The sequence below is a fragment of the Acinonyx jubatus genome, chromosome D2 (genome assembly GCF_027475565.1).
Source record: "Acinonyx jubatus isolate Ajub_Pintada_27869175 chromosome D2, VMU_Ajub_asm_v1.0, whole genome shotgun sequence".
In the NCBI taxonomy this organism is placed as follows: Eukaryota; Metazoa; Chordata; class Mammalia; order Carnivora; family Felidae; genus Acinonyx; species Acinonyx jubatus.
This window is the reverse complement of record NC_069393.1, coordinates 10,038,820-10,060,095: the sequence shown is the minus strand read 5'-3', so window position 1 is coordinate 10,060,095 and position 21,276 is coordinate 10,038,820. Positions and strand designations below refer to the sequence as shown.

General features: G+C 46.2%; 2 protein-coding genes across 9 annotated transcripts in view; one reads left to right on the top strand and one right to left on the bottom strand.

Annotated features, from left to right (window-relative positions):
• The window catches only part of LOC106982520 (zinc finger protein 37A-like), a 179,105-nt gene extending 163,255 nt beyond the window's left edge, over positions 1 to 15,850 (top strand). The window contains exons 11-12 of one of the 3 annotated variants that reach the window (XM_053206946.1): positions 3,098 to 3,214; positions 13,382 to 15,850. In XM_053206946.1, the coding sequence (XP_053062921.1) occupies positions 3,098 to 3,177 (80 nt within the window). In that variant the 3' untranslated portion in view covers positions 3,178 to 3,214; positions 13,382 to 15,850. Of the gene's footprint in view, positions 1 to 3,097; positions 3,868 to 11,538; positions 11,742 to 13,381 lie in introns of those variants that run through there. The other 2 variants (XM_053206944.1, XM_053206945.1) reach the window with 2 other exon arrangements.
• Positions 6,215 to 21,276, bottom strand: part of CHRM3 (cholinergic receptor muscarinic 3) — a 516,421-nt gene continuing 501,359 nt past the window's right edge. For all 6 annotated transcript variants that reach the window (XM_053206980.1, XM_027046905.2, XM_027046906.2 and 3 more), the window contains one exon: positions 6,215 to 8,322. In XM_053206980.1, the coding sequence (XP_053062955.1) occupies positions 6,531 to 8,303 (1,773 nt within the window). In that variant the 5' untranslated portion in view covers positions 8,304 to 8,322 and the 3' untranslated portion in view covers positions 6,215 to 6,530. The remainder of the gene's footprint in view (positions 8,323 to 21,276) is intronic.

Here is a 21,276-nt window from a genome sequence, read left to right as displayed (position 1 = left end):
AAGAGAGAGTAGTCAGTGTGCATAACTGCCTCTTCCAGAAGGAACCTTCCGTGTCTCTGCTCTTAGAGCAAAAAGCCGCAGCTGTGCAGACTTTGGATTAAAAAGCAAGCAAACCACATTCTTTGTTTATTAATAGTTTTATTTCCTTATTTCACTGTTAAACTTAGGGGATAATATCACCACACAGTTGCAGGCATCATTTTATAGTACAGACAATTGACGTATTTTCGGGAGAAAGAATGAACGTGGCATACGGCATACCAAAAATGATCACTGAGGAGGTGAAGGCCACCACCAGGTCAGAAAAACAGGTAAAATTCAGTGCCTTTGGTAAAGATGTGGACACTATTACAGATGCAACTATGATACATGCCTTTTGCTTACAAAGCAAATACGTAGCCATCTCTTCTCGACAGTGGTTTCTCACTATACCTTCATAAACGAGAAGGATATGATGATCACTGGACGCATCGTAGATACTTCCCAGAAAGCTTCTTGCCAACAGAAATCAACTTGGAGGCCCATTTTAATTTAATTATCCCTCCAACCTGCACCAACTTAGTTCCCGTGTTTAAAAAAAAAAAAAAAAAAAGAAAAAAAGAAAGAAAGAAAGAAAGAAAGAAAGGCATCGTTCGCAATGTCGCCTTCGCATAGTCTTCAGTACAAGCCCCGAAGAAGTTTCTCTGAGTGTTGTCTGTAGGAGGCTGAAAATGGCCATGTAGTGGGTGGGGGAGGGAATGTGAGAGAGGGCTTTTGTTTAACTGCTGTGGAACAGAATGGATCCTCCCCTAACTTTCCACACCTAGCAAAGCTACACATGAAGATGTCTTAAGGCAAATGACAGCTCTCACTTGCACAAACAGAAAACTGACCTTCATGGACTCTCCAGCCTCCCTCAGTACTCCTCGTACTAGGATGACCAAGGAGAACCAGATAGAGTTGATCAGTCCGGTAAAACGTCCCCGAGTTCTAGGGATAAAAGAGACAGTTGCTCCCCCCCCTTCTGTACTCTTACTTATATCATTCACTTCAAGTCTATTTAAAATATTTCTCCTTGTTGCTTAGCAACATCTTATTAGCTAACCATTATCACATTTTCCTTTAAGTGACTTTTCGCAGCTCCACTGAGCTAACCCCTGACTACCGAAGCAGCGTGGGGCAGGGATGTGCACATAATCCTGATAAATATTTGATATATTAATTCATAAGGAGTATATATTACACATTCAACAACAGTTATTGAATATCTACTCTTTGACAAACACGGAACCAGTGACAGGAGACAGATGGATGGATAAGACCCACTTTGTATCATCAAGGAACTCCCAGAATTGATCAAAAGTTTGGGGCTTGGTGTGTGAATTGCAGAATTGTTAAGGATCTTGGGACTTCCATAAGGGACAATAATAAACTTGTATATTCTGGGAATAATATTTTTTAGGTTAAGATAGGGTTCCTGGGCTCTGATTTGGGTGAGGAATGTGTTATGAATATTTCTCTTTCATGGAGGCTATGGCCTCGTTTCCCATTTGCCTTTTATGTGGGACGTCTCCTGTGGCTCAGAGGGGAGCCACCTCGGGTCTCAGGTCCCAGCCCAGGCTAGGGTTGGAGGGTCAGAACAGAGTGCTGAGTCTCTGTGGTTCTGCTGTGACCACCACAGACCTAATGTTCTGAAGCCTTGGTTCTACTCAAGCATTTGGTGTCCACTTGTACATGTCTCCAAGCCTACTGTCTGTCCTTGTGTGTGTGAGGCTGTGAATGTAGCATATGTCCAAGTAAGGTTTGTAGCACCTGTCTGTTTCCGAGCCAGTCAATACAACGTTGTGCTTGCAGGTGCGAACTTCTGCCGAGTAGAGTCGCTTTATTAACTTGTCCCTGTCCATGTTCACTCCCTCAACAGCCTCCTTTCTCAGGCAGTAATCTAAAGCCAGAAAAATACAATGGAAGTCTCTAGTTCTAGAGAGCCCTGGGTTACCATCCCCAGAACCAGACTGTTACGTCTGGAATATTTGCTCACATAGCGTGAATCCAGGCTGAGATCTACAAAACACAGTCATGAAGACACAAGGAGAGAGAGCACGCGGCTTAAATCTGCAGGGGGAAGCCGTGCAATTTTCCTTGAACCTGAAGTGTGGGCTGGATTGTTCACTGTTGAACCAAGCTCGCTGCACATTTCACTTGGGGAAAAGTGCGCTTTTCCCCAGGAGGGGAGGAGGAGGCGGGGTGAAGAAAGGATTACTGTTTTAGGTGCTGTACTCTGCAGAGTTTTGGTCCCTTTAAGAGGAGAACCACCATTGTGAACCCCCAAACACCTGCTCCCCAGCAGCTCTATTTGCAAGGCTGTTGGGCCGCAGGCAGGGGTCCCGGACTGGAGTGGTATTTCAAACAGTCCAATTTCAGGTTCACCCACAAAGTGTGAGTTCCTTAGATTCCGCTGTTTTGAAATGTAAGGAAATAACTGACGGATATAAAGTTTTCAAGCGTTCATCAGATACACCGTTTCACACTCCCCGCTGTTCTCGCTTACCTCCCACCAGGCCTCAGTTTTGATCTGTTTGCGATTAATTAATTAGTACGAGCTTATGGAGATGACGCAGACAGTCTGAGGGTAAGTGACATGCATGGCAGGGGACATGTAAGTCTGTGGTGACAAAACTGAGCCAGGAGCTCCCCCTGCCCCCCCATGCTGGTTTAGTGTTTCTTTGTGCTACCTTCCTTTGCCCCCTGGAGCTGCTGGTGACAGACTGTTCTCAGTGATATGTCCCCATCTGGGTGGGAATCATCTCTGCTCAGGTCACTATGGGACACCCAGGGTAACCCCCGGGCGCTCCCCCTGTTTCGTGTAGTCCAGATCAGGCTCCTCCAGCCTGCCTGAGCCCTGGCATTCTTCTTCTGTCCTGAGGTGCACCTGAGGCAGCCCTCTGCCTGACTCTGCCCTCCCACTTCTCTCAGTTGATGCCCAGGGGCTCTCCTCCCTCTCCAGAGCAGTGAACTTGCCCATGTGCGACAAGGGTGCTTGACAAAGTGGATATGCTTCTGGATCTTTACCCACGGAATCTTCTAATGCTTCTGCTTTCCTCTTTGTTTTCTCTGTCAGAGTGGAGAACTATTACATGTGAAAGAGTGAACAGAAGTGGGACATATTTAGAGTCAAGGCTGGATTTCTGGCAAGGATGATGCAGGATTCGAAGGAGAACCAGCAGAGAGACTTCAGGTGGGTCATGGGCTGAAGATAAGAGAGCCAAGGGAAACAGGGGACTGGATAGGTCAGTTCTCTTATTCATCTGGTAAGGCCTGGAGAACAGAGAATAGAATAGGTGTGCGTGTATGTGTGAATATGTGCTTGTGTATATGTATGTGTGTATGTGTGTGTATATATGTGTATATGCATGTACATGTCTATGTGTGTGCATGTATGTGTGCATATGTATATATGTGTATGTATAGGCGTGTGTGTGTGTGTCGGGGGGTGTTCTTCATGTGTGGTTTATTCTAGGCTTAATTATTTTGCTCTTTCAATTAAAGCGAATAATCGTGAAAGCTCTCTGCAAACCTCACTTCTGTGGAATAAAATGGTTTGAGGATACAGACACTTTGGTCTTATGGAAATGCTGAACCCCTCCTCTCATGACGTACCTTTGGAGAGCTGCACGTGTAGCCCTGTCCTGTTAGAAACACTCTTACGGGGCACCTGGGTGGCTCAGTCGGTTGAGCGTCTGAGGTCATGATCTCACAGTTCGTAGCTTCAAGCCCTGTGTCAGGCTCTGTGCTGATAGTTCAGAGCCTGGAGCCTCCTTCAGATTCTGTGTCTCCCTCTCTCTGCCCCTCCCATGCTCATGCTCTCTCTCTCTCTCAAAAATAAATAAATATTAAAAAAAAATCCACTCCTACAGCTTTGACTACATATCCTGATTCCCCGTATTCGAGAGAGTAGAATTTTCCTTCTCTGGAAACAACCTAAGAGTTGGCCATAGCTTTCTATAAACACAGTCCACAGATAGCACTGAAAAACAGCTTTCACCCATAAGAGATTTAAAAATTGTAAAGGGGAGCTAGAGCGTTGGGTTTGATTCCTTTCTGCCGTTATCAGTGTTAGAGAAAGGCAAGGAGAGAATCATGTTCAAGAAGAACCGTTAGTGACTTTCGCAGCTTGGCCAAAGCTCGGGGGTTTCTCCATTTCTCAAAATCTAATCGTCTCTAATTTTGTTTGAAAAACAGGCTAACAGCCCTTTGGGAAAAAGGCAGGATATCAAAAAGATTCAGAATGATTGAAGTCCTGGGACACTCGAATCTGCATTCACGCGTTTATTATTAGTGCCAGGCCAATGGGAGAAGTAAAATATGGATGTGGTTGCTCACTAGACATTTCACAGGTGGATCACAGAACATTCTGTAGTCTGTTCTACACGTTAGAAAATGGTCTCTGGTTTTTCTTGTTCTTTGGTTGAATGTGGGTCAAAACAAAACAAAACAAAAACCATCATTCTTTCAATGACACTGATCTGCTTTTTAACCCTTGTCATGTGACTTCAGATTTGCTCCGTTCAGGGTCCATCAGGTATCAAGTAAAGAGTGGTTTTCCACACTGACGTTAACATTACAGTTGGCTTTTGATTGCCCAGGAGTTAGGTACTTGCTGACGCCAATGGGATGGCTGTCTTCTTCTTCCCGGCCTCATGAAAGCCCAGTTCCCTGCACGTGTCGCTCTAGAGGACCTTAAACAGTCTCTTGCAAGGGACACCACGGCTGAAGACTGAAGAGTAATATTTATCAACATTAAATAGACGGGTGGTGAAATATGCATAAATATTTCTTCATAGAAACGTAACACAAAATTAAATAGTTCAGCAACACACACACCACTGAGTCCACGTCCGCTGATGTTGCTCGTAAACACCAGCTTACACTGAACACAAGCAGCTTCTGTTCTGGCTCCGGGTCCACGACACGGATGCCCTGTACAAGGTGAGGTTTCTCCTCAGTACCCCCCCCCATCCCCCCCCCCGCTCCCCACATGGCCCCGGCAAAAGGAAGGAGAAGGAGCCCCGACAATTACAGCAGCGACGAAAACAACAGCAACGGTAGCAGCCCTCCCCTCCCCGCCAAATACAACATTTAAGCTTTTGGATCAATTCAAAGGAGATACAAAAATCGTTGTCGCGAAATGTAAGGAGATCAATTGGAAGCGATACTTCCCAGAGTGCTAATGCTTTCTTCAGAGGACACGTGAGTTCCTAAACCCCACCGACGGCTGGGTGAAGGTCACAGAACGAACCAGAAAGCACTGGCCACTGCTAAGTAACACAGGTGTGAGCCCTTTTTTGTTTGGAAGGTGCCAGGTAGCAAGAAATCCAATCCCACGCTCTCCTCCCCTCCTCGCACACCCCACCCCCCCACAGTGTCCCTTTTTGCTTTGCCATCTATATTGCTGTGTGTGACATTCAAGCGTGACACTAGTACTGAGTTTCAAGCAGTTTGGATAGCAGACATTTCGTTTGGAAACATTCAGATTTGAATGACTGAATTCAAACAATGTGCATGTGGTTCGTGTTTTGAGCTCAGAGGGGCCCCGGTTGGGTTGAGTTCTGTAGAGAACACCAGCAAAGGACGAGGCTTATGCTCACGAGTCTGGGCAAGCCGTGGCCGCGTAGGACCTGACTCTCAGGGGCTGGCCTCTCTGCTGAATATTCCCCAGGGTGGTTTGTGGACAAAAAGCCCTGGTTTCCAAAACATTACACTGGGTTTGTTTCACTTTTATGTTGTGTTAGGATCCTAGAAAACTTCAGTTACCAAAGTACTGAAAACATATTGCAGGAATAATTTGCCAGCTCAGCGATTCCCACTCTATTATATACACTATGTGTGTGTGTGCAGAAGTCTCTCTCTCCCTCTCTCCCTCACACACACACACACACACACATATATACGTCTATATTTTTATTTTGTACAAGACTGGAACTGCGCAAAAGAGTACTTGGCAAGAATCGAGTCCACAAATAGAGTTTAACAACACACCAGAGAAGACGGAAGCTCTATTGGGACAAGAAGGTTCAGCTTTGCATGACGTAGTTTCAGAACCACGGGGTCACTAGCCTGACGTGTTCCACGTGGAATCCTTGGAAAGGACGTGGCCAAGTGTGTCGGCTAGTTACGCTCATCTGAGATGCCAGCGCTATTGGGAATTACAAGAACCAAGCAGATCAATTTGGGTATGTAATTGCTACGAAACATTTTTTTTTTTTCCTTTCTTTAAGAAAAAAACACTTGAAGTCTATTTAAGAATAAATCTCTTTATATTCGGTAATACGCTTTTTTTTTTTTTTTTTTTTTTTTGCTGAATTGGTATTTGACTTTCTCTATTAAAATGGATTTATTCAATGGGTCAGTGAACAGGCAGCTCCTTCCATATCTGGGTGATAAAAACCATATTCATCATGCCCAGAAATCGCCCCCGCCCTCGCCTCATTCCCTGCTAAGGTCTGTGGGCCGACGTGCGTGCGTTTGGTCACCGCGATTGGTAAGACCCCACTCTACGAGGCCTGCTCGGGCACGCGCTTGTGGAAGATCACTGACTGTCTCTGCTGATACTGCTGCCTGCGCCTCTTGCGTTTGTCACACTGGCACAAGAGCAGCATCTTGAAAGTGGTTCTGAATGTTTTGTTGCACAGGGCATAGCACACGGGGTTCACGGTGCTGTTGATATAGCACAGCCAGTAGCCCAGATTCCAATAGGTTTTGGGGATGCAGCTGTCACAAAAGGTGTTCACCAGAACCATAATATTGTAGGGGGTCCAGGTGATGATGAAGGCAAGCAAGATGGCGCTGAGGGTCTGGGCCGCCTTCTTCTCCTTGATGAGGGACATCCGCTTCCGCTTGGTGATCTGACTTCTGGTCTTCAGAGCAAACCTCTTGGCCAGAGTGGCTTCCTTGAAGGACAGGGGGAGGGTGGCCGTGGCCTTACCCACTGAGGAGTCGGCCTCAGAGGTCTTGGCTGTGTCCACGGCTGACTCTAACTGGACGGGAAGCTTGGAGAAGCTTTTCTGGAAACTGCCTCCATCGTCCACGCTCTTCTGGGTCTGCAGTTTGCCGGCCTTCCTCTCCAAGTCAGGCGCTCCCAGCTCCTCGTCAGGCACCCGCAGGTTGTCCGATGAGGGTAATTTGGTGGAGTTGAGGATGGTGCTGTGGCCGGGAAGCTTGAGCACGATGGAGTAGATGGCCCTCGTCTCGGAGCCGATGTCCTCCTCGTCAGAGGAGGCCGAGTTTTCCAGGGAGGCAGCAGCGTCGTTGTTGTTCCAGCTGTCGCTGCTGCTGTGGTCTGCGTCCATCTGCTCGGCACTGGGCTTCCAACTCTTGGTGGCGAACCAGAAGTGACAGCGTCCGTACTTCCTCCTGGCCGAGCGTTTCATACTTTGCTGTTGAAGCTCATAGCTGCTGCAGCTTCGAGAGCTGCCCGTGGGGTGGACAAAGTTTTCCGCCTCTGCTTCTGTCCCCGAGGCTTGCAGGCCGGCGAGCTCTTTGGTGCGTTTTTCAGTTTCCTTGTAGATCCTCCAGTATAAAATAGTCATGATGGTGACAGGCATGTAGAAGGCAGCGATGGCCGTGCCGAAGGTGATGGTGGGCTCGCTGAGGAACTGAATGAAGCACTCTCCTGGGGGCACAGTTCTCTTCCCAACAAAGTACTGCCAGAACAAGATGGCGGGGGCCCAAAGGATGAAGGAGATGACCCAAGCCAGACCTATCATCACGCCGGCTCTTTTTGTGGTTCGTTTGGCTCGGTATGTGAGTGGCCGCGTGATGGAAAAGTACCTGTCGAAGCTGATGACCAGAAGATTCATGACCGAGGCATTGCTGGCCACGTAGTCGATGGAGAGCCAGAGGTCACAGGCCAAGTTCCCTAAAGCCCATCGGTTCATGATGATGTAGGTAGTAAACAGATTCATTGAAATGACCCCAATAATCAGATCAGCACAGGCCAGACTTAAGAGGAAGTAGTTATTGACGGTCTTTAGCTGCTTGTTGACCTTAAAGGCCACTATCACCAGGATGTTGCCGATGATGGTCACTAAGGCCAGCACGCCCGTCAAGAAGGCGATGAAGACCACTTGCCAGATGGTGTGACCTCCCAGAGGGTCATTGGTGGTGCCATTGGGAGAGGAGAAGTTCCCAGCTGCTCGAGAAATGTTGTAGCTGCCAAAGTGGGTGGCCGTTCCTGGGGGCAGCCCTGCATCCGAGGGGCCGTGTACCCAGGGGGAGCTGATGTTTGGAAACAAAGGCGAGGTTGTACTGTTATTGTGCAAGGTCATTGTGATTCTCTGACATAGTCTGGGGAGATAAGAGAGAAAAGACCCGGTTAGGAAAATGTCTGCCTTCGTTTGATTGGTTCTTTGCATCGACTGAACACTTTAAAAGACATGGAGACCTCTTACAGGATGCTGACCCTCAGGCAGGCTAGAGACACCAAGCCCTTCCTCTTATTTTTAAAGGTGAGGAGTCTAGAGCAGGTAGGCGTTGATTTGTTTGAGCACCGTTAGCTGGAGACATGCACGGAACATTGTTCTTTCTCTCCACACTGTCCTTACTTTTAAGAGTCTGCCACCTACACTCGCACGTAATGCTGTTATCCAACAAAATCTTCCTTCTCTTAGTTTAAAGAGAAGGGGGAGAATATTAGATGCTCCTGTGATACTTATGTAGCATAGCTTTATCATCATGCTACTCCAGACCCTGATGTCTCTCATCTGAATTTTCTCCACCTGGGCACTTACCTATCCCGGGCTGCGGACGTAAGCAGCGTTAAAGAGGTGCCGAGCACTGAAGCCTCACCAGCCTGAGCAACGTCAACCCGGAGCAAGGGACGAGATAAGTGTAAATGACCTCACACTGTATCCCCTCTTCAAGACACAGATAGGAAATAGCGTACTGGATCCGTGTAGTGGTTGGTAACAGTACGGAAGGCAGCTGCCATGTGCTTGATAATAGGCAGGATCTTTACCAGAATATTCGGAACTGCCCAAACTGGTTTTGGATATTTCCAGTATTCGTAGCTATTTTAAATTCAGCGATGAAAAAGTATTGTAGCACCACGCATGCACATTTGTGTACAAATAGTTGCAAAATTGCAATTAGTTCTTTTGGACACTTGTCACCAAGATCTAGAAATGACTAAGAATCATTACAATTGATGCGTCACCAGGAAGACCCCCGTGCTGTCATGGGAAACCTTGGGGGAGACCTGCCCCATCCTCTCGGAGCCTCTGGGGTCGTGAGGCCTACAGATGCTCACGTCACCAGCCACTGTGGACCTGACTCAGTCCATCATTCCTCAGTGGGTGTCATTCTATGAATTCAGTGTTTGCTGATCACAGCAAAATACTACTGGGAACACTTCTGTTGTGTTTAGGCTCTTGATTTAAAAAGCGTTCAACTGGGGGCACCTGCATGGCTCGGTCGGTTAAGCGGCTGACTCTTGGTTTCGGCTCAGGTCATGATTTCACGGTTCGTGGATTCGAGCCCTGCATCAGGCTCTGAGTGGAGAGAGCACAGAGCATGCTTGGGATTGTCTCTCACTCCCTCTCTCAATCTCTCTCTCTCTCTCTGTCTCTCTCTCCCTGCCCCTCCCTCACTCTCTTGCATGCTCTCTCTCTCTCTCTCTCAAAAATAAATAAACTTAAGAAGAAGTGTTCAAGTGTAAACTCTTACATATAAAGATGTGCACACGTCACACGGTAAGAGTCCTGACTCAGGCCTTTAGACACTGCAAGTCAGAGTCTTTCAATGGAGAGCAGTCAGAATGACATGTAGTCTCTTGGGGCGGCCTCAGCCTGTAGCAGGAAGACCTTGTGGTCCCAAAGGCGTAGCTTCAAATCTCGGTTCAACTACTTTCTGGTGGTGGGATCTTGGGTATTTCTTAACTTAAAAAAATTTTTTTTTAATGTTTATTTATTTTTGAGAGAGAAAGAGAGAGCATGAGCAGGGGAGGGGCAGAGAGAGGGAGAACACAGAACTGGAAGCAGGCTCCACGCTCTGAGCTGTCAGCACAGAGCCCGACATGGGGCTTGAACTCATGAACCATGAGAACGTGACCTGAGCCGAAGTCGGACACTTAACCTACTGAGCCACCCAGGCGCCCCTGTTTCTTAACTTTTTTTAGTGCCAGTTTCCTCACTGAAAAATAGGAATGAAACATTCTGTATAATGCAATAAACCATTGAGAAATTTAACACAGAATTCCATAGTAAGTGGTCAAAGAAATTTTGTTTCTCATCAAAATATTTTAATACGCGCAAAGAAAGTACTTAGTGCAGAGCGTGGCACACAGAACGTGCTACATAAGGGTAGTGTCTAGTGTTAATTTACTCTTCTTCTTACGAACAATGAGCTCACTTTGCTTTCAGGATGCTCAAAGCTCAATTTAGTGCAATAATAGTCATTAAAACAGAACATATATTGGATACTTCCTCTGTGGTACACGTGCAAATTGCCATGTTTTCATCTCGCTTCATCTTTAAAATAATCACATTTTATGAGAAACTGAGACACAGAGAGTTATTTGTCTGAGAATCAAGCTAATGAGTGACGGAGGAGGAGAGCAGAGATTCATTCATACCCAGACAATCTCGAGCCCACCACCTCTGTGTTTCACTGGGATGTTTCTCTGCTTCCCACCAGCCTGTCCCGATGCTGCATACACCTGGCCTGACTAGCTGAAACTCTTGATGAACCTCTTTCAAGTGGAACTAATGTGCATTTAAAGATCAATGAGATACCATTTGTCACCTACGAGGCAAAATATAAGTGATTTGATGCATGGAGTATTGATGACAGTGTGAAGGAAATAATTTCAGGTCTTGGCTGTAGGGTAAACTGGTCAACAATCCGAAAGGTAATTTAGCAGCATGTGTCCAAATAATGCACAAATTCCAAGATTCCGGAAGCTGACAGCGTGTACGTGTAGCATGTATGTATTGTGTGTGTGTGTGTGTGTGTGTACTTACACATAAAATACATAAATGGTTGGGCATACAAAAGCATACACATACAATTTTACATGCACTTACATTCATACACATATACACATGTATTTACTTCAGGACTATTTGAAATTGTAAAAAAAAATTTTTAATAGTCTAAATGTTCTAGTGTATTGTTCTATTACAGAGAAGAAGAGTTTAAGAACTCCTGAATACCCAGCAATAACACTACTAGGAATTTATCCAAAAGATACAGGAGTGCTGATGCATAGGGGCACGTGTACCCCAATGTTTATAGCAGTGCTTTCAACAATAGCCAAATTATGGAACGGGCCTAAATGTCCATCAGTTGATGAATGGATAAGGAAGATGTGGTTTGGGGCACCTGGGTGGCTCAGTCGGTTAGGCACCTGACTTTGGCTCAGGTCATGATCTCACAGTTCGTGGGTTCAAGCCCTGTGTCGGGCTCTGTGCTGACAGCTCTGAGCCTGGAGCCTGCTTCGGATTCTGTGTCTCCCTCTCTCTGTCCCTCACCCACTCACACACACACTCTCTCTCTCTCTCTCAGGAATAAATAAACATTAAAAAAAAGATGTGGTTTTTATATACAATGGAATACTACTTGGCAATGAGAAAGAATGAAATCCTGCCATTTGCAGCAATATGGATGGAACCAGAAGGTATTATGCTGAGTGGAATAAGTCAGTCAGAGAAAGACAGATATCGTATTTTCACTCATATGTGGAACCTGAGAAACTTAACAGAAGACCATGGGGGAGGGGAAGGGGAAGAATAGTTACAGAGAGGGAAGGAGGCAAACCGTAAGAGACTCTTAAATACAGAGAACAAACTGATGGCTGATGGAGGCAGTGGGGGAGAGGGGTAAATGGGGGATGGGCCTTGAGGAGGGCGCTTGTTGGGAGGAGCCCTGGGTGTTGTATGTAAGTGATGAATCAAGGGAATCTACCCCCAAAACCAAGAGCACACTATACACATTGTATGTTAGTCACCTTGGCAATAAATTATATTAAAAAAAAGGAACATCTGGGGCGCCTGGGTGGCTCGGTTGGTTGAGCGTCCGACTTCGACTCAAGTCATGATCTCGCAGTCCGTGGGTTCGAGCCCCGCGTCGGGCTCTCTGCTGACAGCTCGGAGCCTGGAGCCTGTTTCGGATTCTGTGTCCCCCTCTCTCTGTGCCCCTCCCCTGTTCATGCTCTGTCTCTCTCTGTCTCAAAAATAAATAAATGTTAAAAAAAAATTAAAAAAAAAAAGGAACATCTGAATAACGCATAGATGAAATCTACCGCAATGCACTAACTGCCAATCATAGGTGATGGAAGGGGTCCTCTTCCTTATTTATTTTCACCTCTTTGGGTTTTATTAGGCGCGGTCAACTCATCCTTATCTCCAGCTTTCTCTTACCGCGGGATGTCTGTATTCGGGAAGTGAGACTTGCTGTTTGGGTACTCTGTTGCATTTACGGTTCCTTCCCAGATCCATATGCAGAAGATCTGTTTCTTCTCCCTCCACCCGGTTCCCAGCTTCCCATAGGATTCCTAAAGGTGTCTGCCCGTCTTCCCCATCACACTCGCACCCATACGGATGGATGGGAACGGATCCGTCTCGAACGAGACACCTCAGCTCAACGTCCTGTCTCTGAGGTTAACAGCCACTTTCTCCCGAGGAGTCGAGGTGCCTGTCCAGTGTCCTCCACTGCATGTGTTCGGATGAGCGTTACTTTTTTCTTCTTCACATCATCACCCGTTGTCATGCATTCCTCTTCTTCCTCACGTACCCCTGCTAATTTTCTACACACTGAGTGGCTTTTATCTCCCCAGCGTCTTCCATTCCAAAGCCTCCTGGACATAGCAGCAAGGTCCACGCTTGGGTTGCACTACAGCGAACGTCATATTCCTCCCTTCTTCCTACTCGCCCTCCCTACCCCAGCCCCTGCTGTGTGCTCTGAATCCCACATATCCTCTGCAGCACCTTTCAGAATTCTTAAGAATGCTAAGTCTCTGTCATCATGTCCCACGGAATTGATCATGTTCTGTACAGTTATTTTCACAGCTTCTGCCACGCTGATTTTCTCATACATCATGATAACGGCCAATAATCCCAGTGCTTTGTATTTGTGCTGATGGCACATCTGTCTTCGTTCATCTTTGTTTCTTCTTACCAATGTCATGCAGAGGCTGTCTACTATGTGTCTCTCCTTCGGCCATTCTTTTAGAAATGGCCTGTCATCCACAGTATGTAATTTCTGGATGACCATCAATCATGTGGTCCTGACTCCTCTACCTCAGCAATGGGCCTGAAGAACATGCAAACAGGAGCAGCAAGAGTAAATTTAGGGAACTGATATGCGTCCTGGAAAAGGAGGGTAATTCTGTGTTCCTGGGGATTTCTAGGTGCCGGTGACCTATTTATATCCACGTGGAAAACCTGAGAAGCAAGCGTAGAGCGGAGATACGGGGGAAGGAGAGAGATGGCAGGCAGTGCGGGGCACAGAGACGGCATGATCATGATGTCTTCTCAAACCTGGATGGAGCCACTCCTGAGGTCAACCCCTCTTCCTTGACCTTGCAGGATATATATGTGAGCCAACCATTATCTTTGTGGCTGGGGCTACCGGAGATAGGTCGCTGTCATCTGCAGCCAAAAGGGTCCCAATTAACATAACTGTCACCCTCAACATCAACACTTCTCATTAAGCCACAACTAGCTTTAGGCCATTGTGATTGGTGCCATTGAATTCAATGACTCAGGACTCTCCCCTCCATGGGCTTACCCCCAGATGAGATATGGGATATGAATAAAATAGTTTTTAAAAAGCACAAAGTGTTTTAGGCAATGTCATATTGCTCCCCGCAGGTCATCACATTATGTTTGTAAAAATTCAAGAGCAAATTAATTTGCTCAGTTGACCCATGTGGATGAAGAAACACGTGGGAATTTAAAAAATATGCCTGAGATCAATTCTTTTTGTTTGGCTCACTTCATCCTGTGAATCTGTGGCACACCACAAGTTGTATAATATTCCATTCTAATTATACTTTGTTGGAACACAGGATATAAAAGAAACCAGAATTGAGAGAAGACACCCATGCATAGGACTATGTCTCTATCCCAGGCTCATTAAATACTCGTTCTGGTGCTGCTGGAGTCTATGGGCTTCTTGATTAATCACTAGAATCCCTGTGAATCACAAACTATCAGGCGATCTTTGACTTAAGTTCTTTGGCATATCTACCAGTGGCCATTGTTCTCTTTATAATTCAATGCTAATTCAATATCTAACATCCCTTAAAAGTTTCAGATATGTGCTTTTTCTTATTTTAAAAATATTCTAGTCTCTGTCCATCATACCATGGATATAGATTATAAACTGAGCAAAAAATTTACTGTTGCGAAAGAGCCATTCACAGAGAATAACCTGTAGTTACGTGCTCTCCCCCCTTGTGATACAACATCTAAAGGACAGTAATTAAAAAGCTAGTGGTTAATAATCATGTATTCACTCCCGAGAACTACACTTGTTTCCTTCTAATATCTTCATATGTGAAAGCGAAAAAGAAGAATGTGAATCTGGTAGGTGAACAGGTCACTGAGGAGAAGAAAGCCTTTCAAATGGGAGATGGAAAGTAGTGAGCAAAGCAAATTACGAGCGAAAACCTGTTATGACTTCTGGCTCTGAGAGGGAGAAATGTCTAGGAAATCATGGTTGCTCATCTGAGGCCACCACATAATGAGATGCACTAACTGCACTTCTATCAATAAGTATGATGCTGTTGTTATCAGTAATAACTTTTCCCTGGAAGGCAGCCAAAGGTAGTTGAAGAAGCATGGTCTTCAGAGCCTGTTTGATTTGGGTTTGAGTTCTGGGCTGGCTGAGAAGGAGTACAAACTTGGCAGAATGCCTGGCTTCTCTGAGACACATTTCTTCCTCTGTCAAGAGGGCTTCCCTATATGGAACCACAAAGGACCCCAGAGAACGAAAACCATCTTGAGAGAGAACGAAGCTAGAGGCAACACAATCCCTGATTTAAAAATACATCACAAAGTTGTAGTAATTAAAGGAGTATGATCCTGGCCTGAAGACAGACATACTGACCCAGGTAACCAGAAAGAGCTCAGAATGCCAAGGACACACAATGAGGAAAGGACAGTCTCTTCCACAAACGATGCTGGGAAAACTGGACGGCCACGTGCAAAAGAATGAAACTGGACCCCAGTCTTATGCCATGCACAAAAGTCAACACAAAACAGACGAAAGCCGTACTGCACATAAGACCTGCAACTACAAAACTCCTAGGAGAAAACAGAGGATGGGCTTCATGACACTGTCCTTGGCAGTAATTTCTGGGCATTTATCCAAAAGAACCGAAATTAGCATCTTGAAGCGCTTCAAGCCCTTACTCTAAGCCTTACTTCCTTACCACTGGCCCTTACTTCCTTGTTCATGTAGCACTACTAACAATCGCCAAGATACAGAAACAAACTAAACATCTATGGATGGATGAAGGGATGAAGAAAGTATGGGGGGTACGTAGAGCGGCATAGTTTTCAGCCTTAAAAAAGGAAATGATGCAATATGTGACAGCACGATGAGCCTTGAGGACATTACGCTGAGTGAACTAAGCCAGTCACAGAAGGACAAACACTGTGTTACTCATATGAGGCGTCGGAAATAGCAGAACTCGTAGAAGCCGACAGCAGATTAGCCATGGTGGGTGCAGGGGGAGAGAGGGAATGAGGAGTTACTATTCAATGGGGCACACGTTATGCAAGATGAATGAGTGCTGGCGACCTTCTGCACAACACGGTGTCTGCAGTTAACAACACTGAAGCCCGCACTTAACATTGTCCTAAGGGAGCGGGGGCGGGGGGGGGGGTGCGCCTGGGTGGCTCAGTTGGTTAAGCGTCCAGGTCTTGACTTCATGATCTCACAGTTCATGAGTTCTAGCCCCACGTCGGGCTCTGTGCTGACAGTGTGGAGCCAGCTTGGGATTCCCTCTCTCTCTCTGTCTCTCTCCCTCTCCCTCACTCATGTGCTCTGTTTCTCTCTCTCTCAAAATAAATATACTTAAAAAAATTTTTTTAAGGAGGTCAATCTCATGTTAAGGGTTCTTATCAGAATAAAAACAAACAAAAACCCTGGCCACCGCCTGCTCTCTGTGGGTTATGAAGAGGGTAAGAAACATGGTGTGACAGGCTAATTCTCGGAAGTATTAACTGATATGCTGCCTGCTTTCCACTAATGCCAACTTCTCGTGTCCTCAGTGCTGGGTTGTGACCGCAGGAACACAAGGAGAAAGAAATCAGACCATGCTCCAAGTGTGCTTTTGAAAGCAGACTTCAAATACTCTGGTAGAGGGGCGCCAGGGTGGCTCAGTCGGCTAAGCATCGGACACTTGATTTCGGCTCAGGTCATGATCTCACACTTTGTGAGATGGATCCCGGAGTCGGGCTCTGTGCTGTCGGCTCAGAACCTGCTTGAGATTCTCTCTCTCACCCTCTGTCTACCCCTTCCCTGCTTGTGCTCTGTTTCTCCCTCAAAAATCAATAAACATTAGAAAAACTTTAAAAAAGAAATACTCTGGCTGAAACAGGGCTTTAGGGATAAGTTCTTTTTATCTACAAACATTTAAGTCTTTGGGCACCAGGGAATGGTGTACTGGCCTAATCAAATACGAAAGATCCCTCCTCACCCCGTTAAATCGAAGTAGGTGGACAAAACGGCTACAAAAAGTGATTCAGCAGGATCATGGAACAAATAGGTACCCCATGAGCCAGCAATTTAAGTTCTAAGTATCTGTCCTCTAGAAAATCTTGCATATATTCAAGGAGATGTGCATAGGATGTTTGCTGAAGCATTTGTTGGCATGACAACAATTAGGAAAAAAAGAACATCAGTTTGAGAGTGGATTAAGAAAATTTGGTAATACATAAAAGGGAATACAGCAAATAAAAGTTTTTCTATCTATGATCTATCAATTTAAAAAATTAAAAAATTTTTTTTAATGTTTATTTATTTTTGAGACAGAGAGAGACAGAGCATGAACAGGGGAGGATCAGAGAGAGAGAGAGACACAGAATCTGAAACAGGCTCCAGGCTCTGAGTGGTCAGCACAGAGCCTGATGCGGGGCTTGAACTCACGGACTGTGAGATCATGACCCGAGCCGAAGTCAGACACTTAACCGACTGAGCCACCCAGGCGCCCCTCAATTTAAAAAATTTTAAATGTTTATTTATTTATTTTGAGAGAGAGATAGAGCAAGCTGGGGACGGGCAGAGAGAGAGAAGAGGAGAGAGAGAGGAGAGAAAGAATCCCAAGCAGGTTCCACACCATCAGAGCCCAATGTGGGGCTCGAACTCACAAACTGTGAGATCATGACCTGAGCTGAAACCAGGAGCTGGATGCTTAACCGACTAAGCCACGCAGATGCCCCTCATCTATCTATTTAAACATAAGATCTGAAGCTCTAATTCTAGAAGAAAACAAAGAGGATAAGTGAGCTTCATGACCTTGGTCATGGTGATGATTTCATGGCTGGATATATACGAATATAGTTCTAAAAGCTCTAAAAATATATTGTTGAGTAGGAAAAAAATGCGTGTGGGGTGATGAATAAACATGATATGATTCAGGTACCAATAAAACATGTACAAAAATAGTATGTACCTTATATAGATGCTTATATGTTTAAAATTGTCATAAAAAGACAGAAAGATGCAAATCCCACAGTAGCAGTGATGTCTCAGTTGGGGAAGATGATGAGGGCGCGGGTGATGGACAAAGAGGACTTCAGCCTAATCTGTAACGTTCCTAATGGGAAAAGTATGCGTTTCCAAAGCCAGAGGGAGGCAGGGAAGAGAGTAAAGACGGGAAGATGCTGGAATTTTCTGCCCGCCACCCTGGTGTTGGTTCTCCGTGAGGAGAGGGTCAGGAAAAACCAGGTCTGAGGATGCTGGTGATGCAGGGGTGACGGGGGGGCCGCACACGCTCCCTGCCTGGCGCCCGGTGGGAGGTAGGGGGGCGTCTCTGCCTCTGGGTCACGAGGGCAGTAGCTGCGACAGCCTGCACGCACTTGGAGCGGCTGGTCCCTCGGCCTCACAACTCCAGAGCTCAGCTGAGGCCGGCTGACACCCGGGATCTCAGCTTTTAACACCCCGACCCGGGAACCCTGCCACCAGCTGAAATGGCAAATGGGTGTTGTAAGCTGCTGTGTGGCGATTCCCCATGCCGAATGGGGCGTGAAAACGGAGATTGCAGTTGGTATATACAGATGAGATTCCTTGCTGGCACGGGGCAGCATTCGTGGGTGGAAAAGGTAATACCCACGTTATACGTGAATAGTTGTCCTGACACGTGGCAAACCCCAGTTCCCCAGTCAGTCGTGCACCCTGTCTCCCCACGGCTGCGGGGGGCCCTTCTCCCATTTGCTCCTCCGTGGGAGCATCCACAGGGGCCATGCATCTTCACAGCACACTGTCTTCTATCCCCAGCCAGGGGAGTGCATTTCCAGCGCCCCCAGTCCCTCCACAGCGAGCTGTACCCATTGGATCTAGTAAGGGGGTGTCCGTATGTGGCCAGGAAACAAGACCTCCTCCTCCTCCAACTTTCACTCAGGTACAGGTACCTGAGACATTTTCCATAACCTTCTCCCTGGCCCCCTGTGCCAGATCCATCTTCTTAAAAGCACCCTCGTGCTCTCGGAGGTTCAGCGATGGAAGTCTTGTTGGTATGACATCAGAGAAACCGATCAGAAGGTCCTAAGGGCTTCCATAAGGACTATCTAAAAAGACTTATTAGACATGAAGTCACCTACTCTCTTTCCGTACATACCCCTGCCATTCAGAAGTAACATGTAACTTGCTAAGAACCGGGGGTCCTGGGTAAGATCCAAATGAAACGATGATAAACGTGGGGCTCCTGTTTAAGGCCTTTCCCCGAGGAGGGGATGTGATTTCGAGGCTCAGCACTCTTTCTCATCCTGACTCAACAGCCTACACACTGTGGAGCTTGTCCATCAAAAGCCTACATGCTCTAGGGCTTATTTCGAATCAAGGAAGTTCCTAATCTATGGTCACTGAACTGACGTCCACTGGTGAGGACACCTGAGGGAAGCCCCGCCTTTTCATGCTCGGGAAGGAACAGGTGGCCGGAACAGAGATCCCTGCAAGCTAAGTAATCCCAGGCAGAAGGTCTAGGAACGCAGGCTGCCCAAGGGCAAAGGGGTGGTGAGGCAGGAACAGAACAGGAATCCAGAGATTTCCGACCCGTCGGGTGGGAGCCGGGGCCCGTGGGGGTTGGTGGGCCATTCAGGGCATTGCTATGGAAGTGTTCCAGCCTGCAGACCTCAGGCGAGGCATTCAAAAACGAGCACGATCCTGCCAGTGGGTGGGGACACGAAGTCCTCCTCCACTATTCTGGGAGGAACGCCCTATCCTTCCACGTGGATTAGTGACATCTGTGCATATATAGGTTGGTTCCCGATTTCACCTCTGAGTGTATATTTTTCCAGACTGTCTTCACCACATTGTATTTACGAGCACATACAGAATTGCTTCGTGAGTTTTTCAAAACAGAAACCAGAAACCAATGAGTGGGCCAACCGGAGAATGAAAAAGAAAAGACACAGAATTGAACAGGGCATATCAGAACACATAATAACTGTAAGTACTGTTTCTGAAGACTTCTTTTTAGGACACACATATTCACATACACAGGTATGACATAAAATGTAATTTGTACTGTCGGTCCTGGTCAGCAATGTTTGAAAGTCACTGCAGTGGATAGTTTGGCCTCTTTTCTTAGTATTTAAAATGAAAAATTGGAACAAAATGTGAACTATTTGAGAGTGCCAAGAGTTGAAAGTAACATTATGAGACATTTAATCCCCCTAAGTTATGGGAAAAGTTTTTGGGATTATAAATCTGTAAACTACCTAGATGACGTTTTAAAAACTCAAAAAATGGAAATATCCAATATGAAAACACGTGTAAAAGTGCTTAGAGACACCTAAAAGGCCAATGGTAATGTGAGGCATTTTTAAAATGAATTCCAAGAGACAAAGCCATTTCATTTCCTCTAAGCCATCGTGAAAAAAAAGGATCGGGGGCTGTCAATTTTTAAACCTCCTGAAATGATTAAAAATGTGTAAATTAACTTTTTCTAGAACTTTAATTCCACTTCTGTTGTTGTTATAATTATTACTATTACTGTTATTATTATTATTAAATCACGAAGGGCCAAGGGAAAAAAAACAAAAATACCTTTCCAGTTCACAATCATGCTTTTTTCTAAGATCAACTATTCAGCCCTTCCTCCACATTCAGCATCAAGTACGCATCACTTCTCAGGGTTTGCTGTGGGTCTCTCCTCCCCTTCTTTGTTCAGAGGGTCTCTGTGTCCTTATTCACCAGTCTTCAATGAAAAGGACTTTCCCCAACGCTACGTTGTTCAGATGACAGGCAATTCCAGAGCCGGCCACTAGGGGGCGAAGCAGACCCGGAGAAGCGGCTCGGCGGGCGGGCGCGAGGCTGCAGCCCTTCTCCCCAGGCCGGGGAGCCGGAACCTCCGCGCGGCTCAGTCATGCGGTGCGTGGAGGGACAGCCAAAGGGTCAACAAACCCGCTGCAGTCAAACGTGTCTTTAAAGGGAATCAAACCTTTGCAGCCTCGCACCGTCAGAACCAAACTTTGTGAACCCAGCTCTTGTTTCGAGCTGCCAGGAGGACAGTCGTGCCCTAATATGGTGCAATTGCTCCCGTTGCGAACAGAACATTCCGGAATGCCAAAATGGGAATAAAACGCCACTTCAAAAAGAGAAAGCTTGTTTTTGAAAAGTCGATGGATCGTGCCGCCTCCCTTGGTTGCTGCCTTTCATAGGTTTTATGCAATTTGACAACAAAAAGGAAGGCTGCTTGGCAAAGTATTGGCCTCCCTACTGTCTATGCACAACAGCTGGCTGCTGAAATAACACGGTGGAGCCTCAAAAACAAACGTCTACATTGGACTAATTATCTGCATCAGCACTCTCGAGCCGCACACCTTTTGTTATTAGAATTTTTAGAGCAACAGCAAGAAGAAGAAAACAAAGCTCAGAGGGGCTCACTCCCTATCCCTTTACTTACTCGCTTCTGAGGGAAAAGAGAGAAAGAGGGGCCAGCCGGATTCTGTTCTACCGCAAACCTTCAGGATCTAGGATTTACTTCATATTTTCTCGATATTCTGAAAATTTACTGTTACTTCTTTTGAATACGGTGTGTGCGTTTGTGATGGGTGATGAATCGTGTCTGTA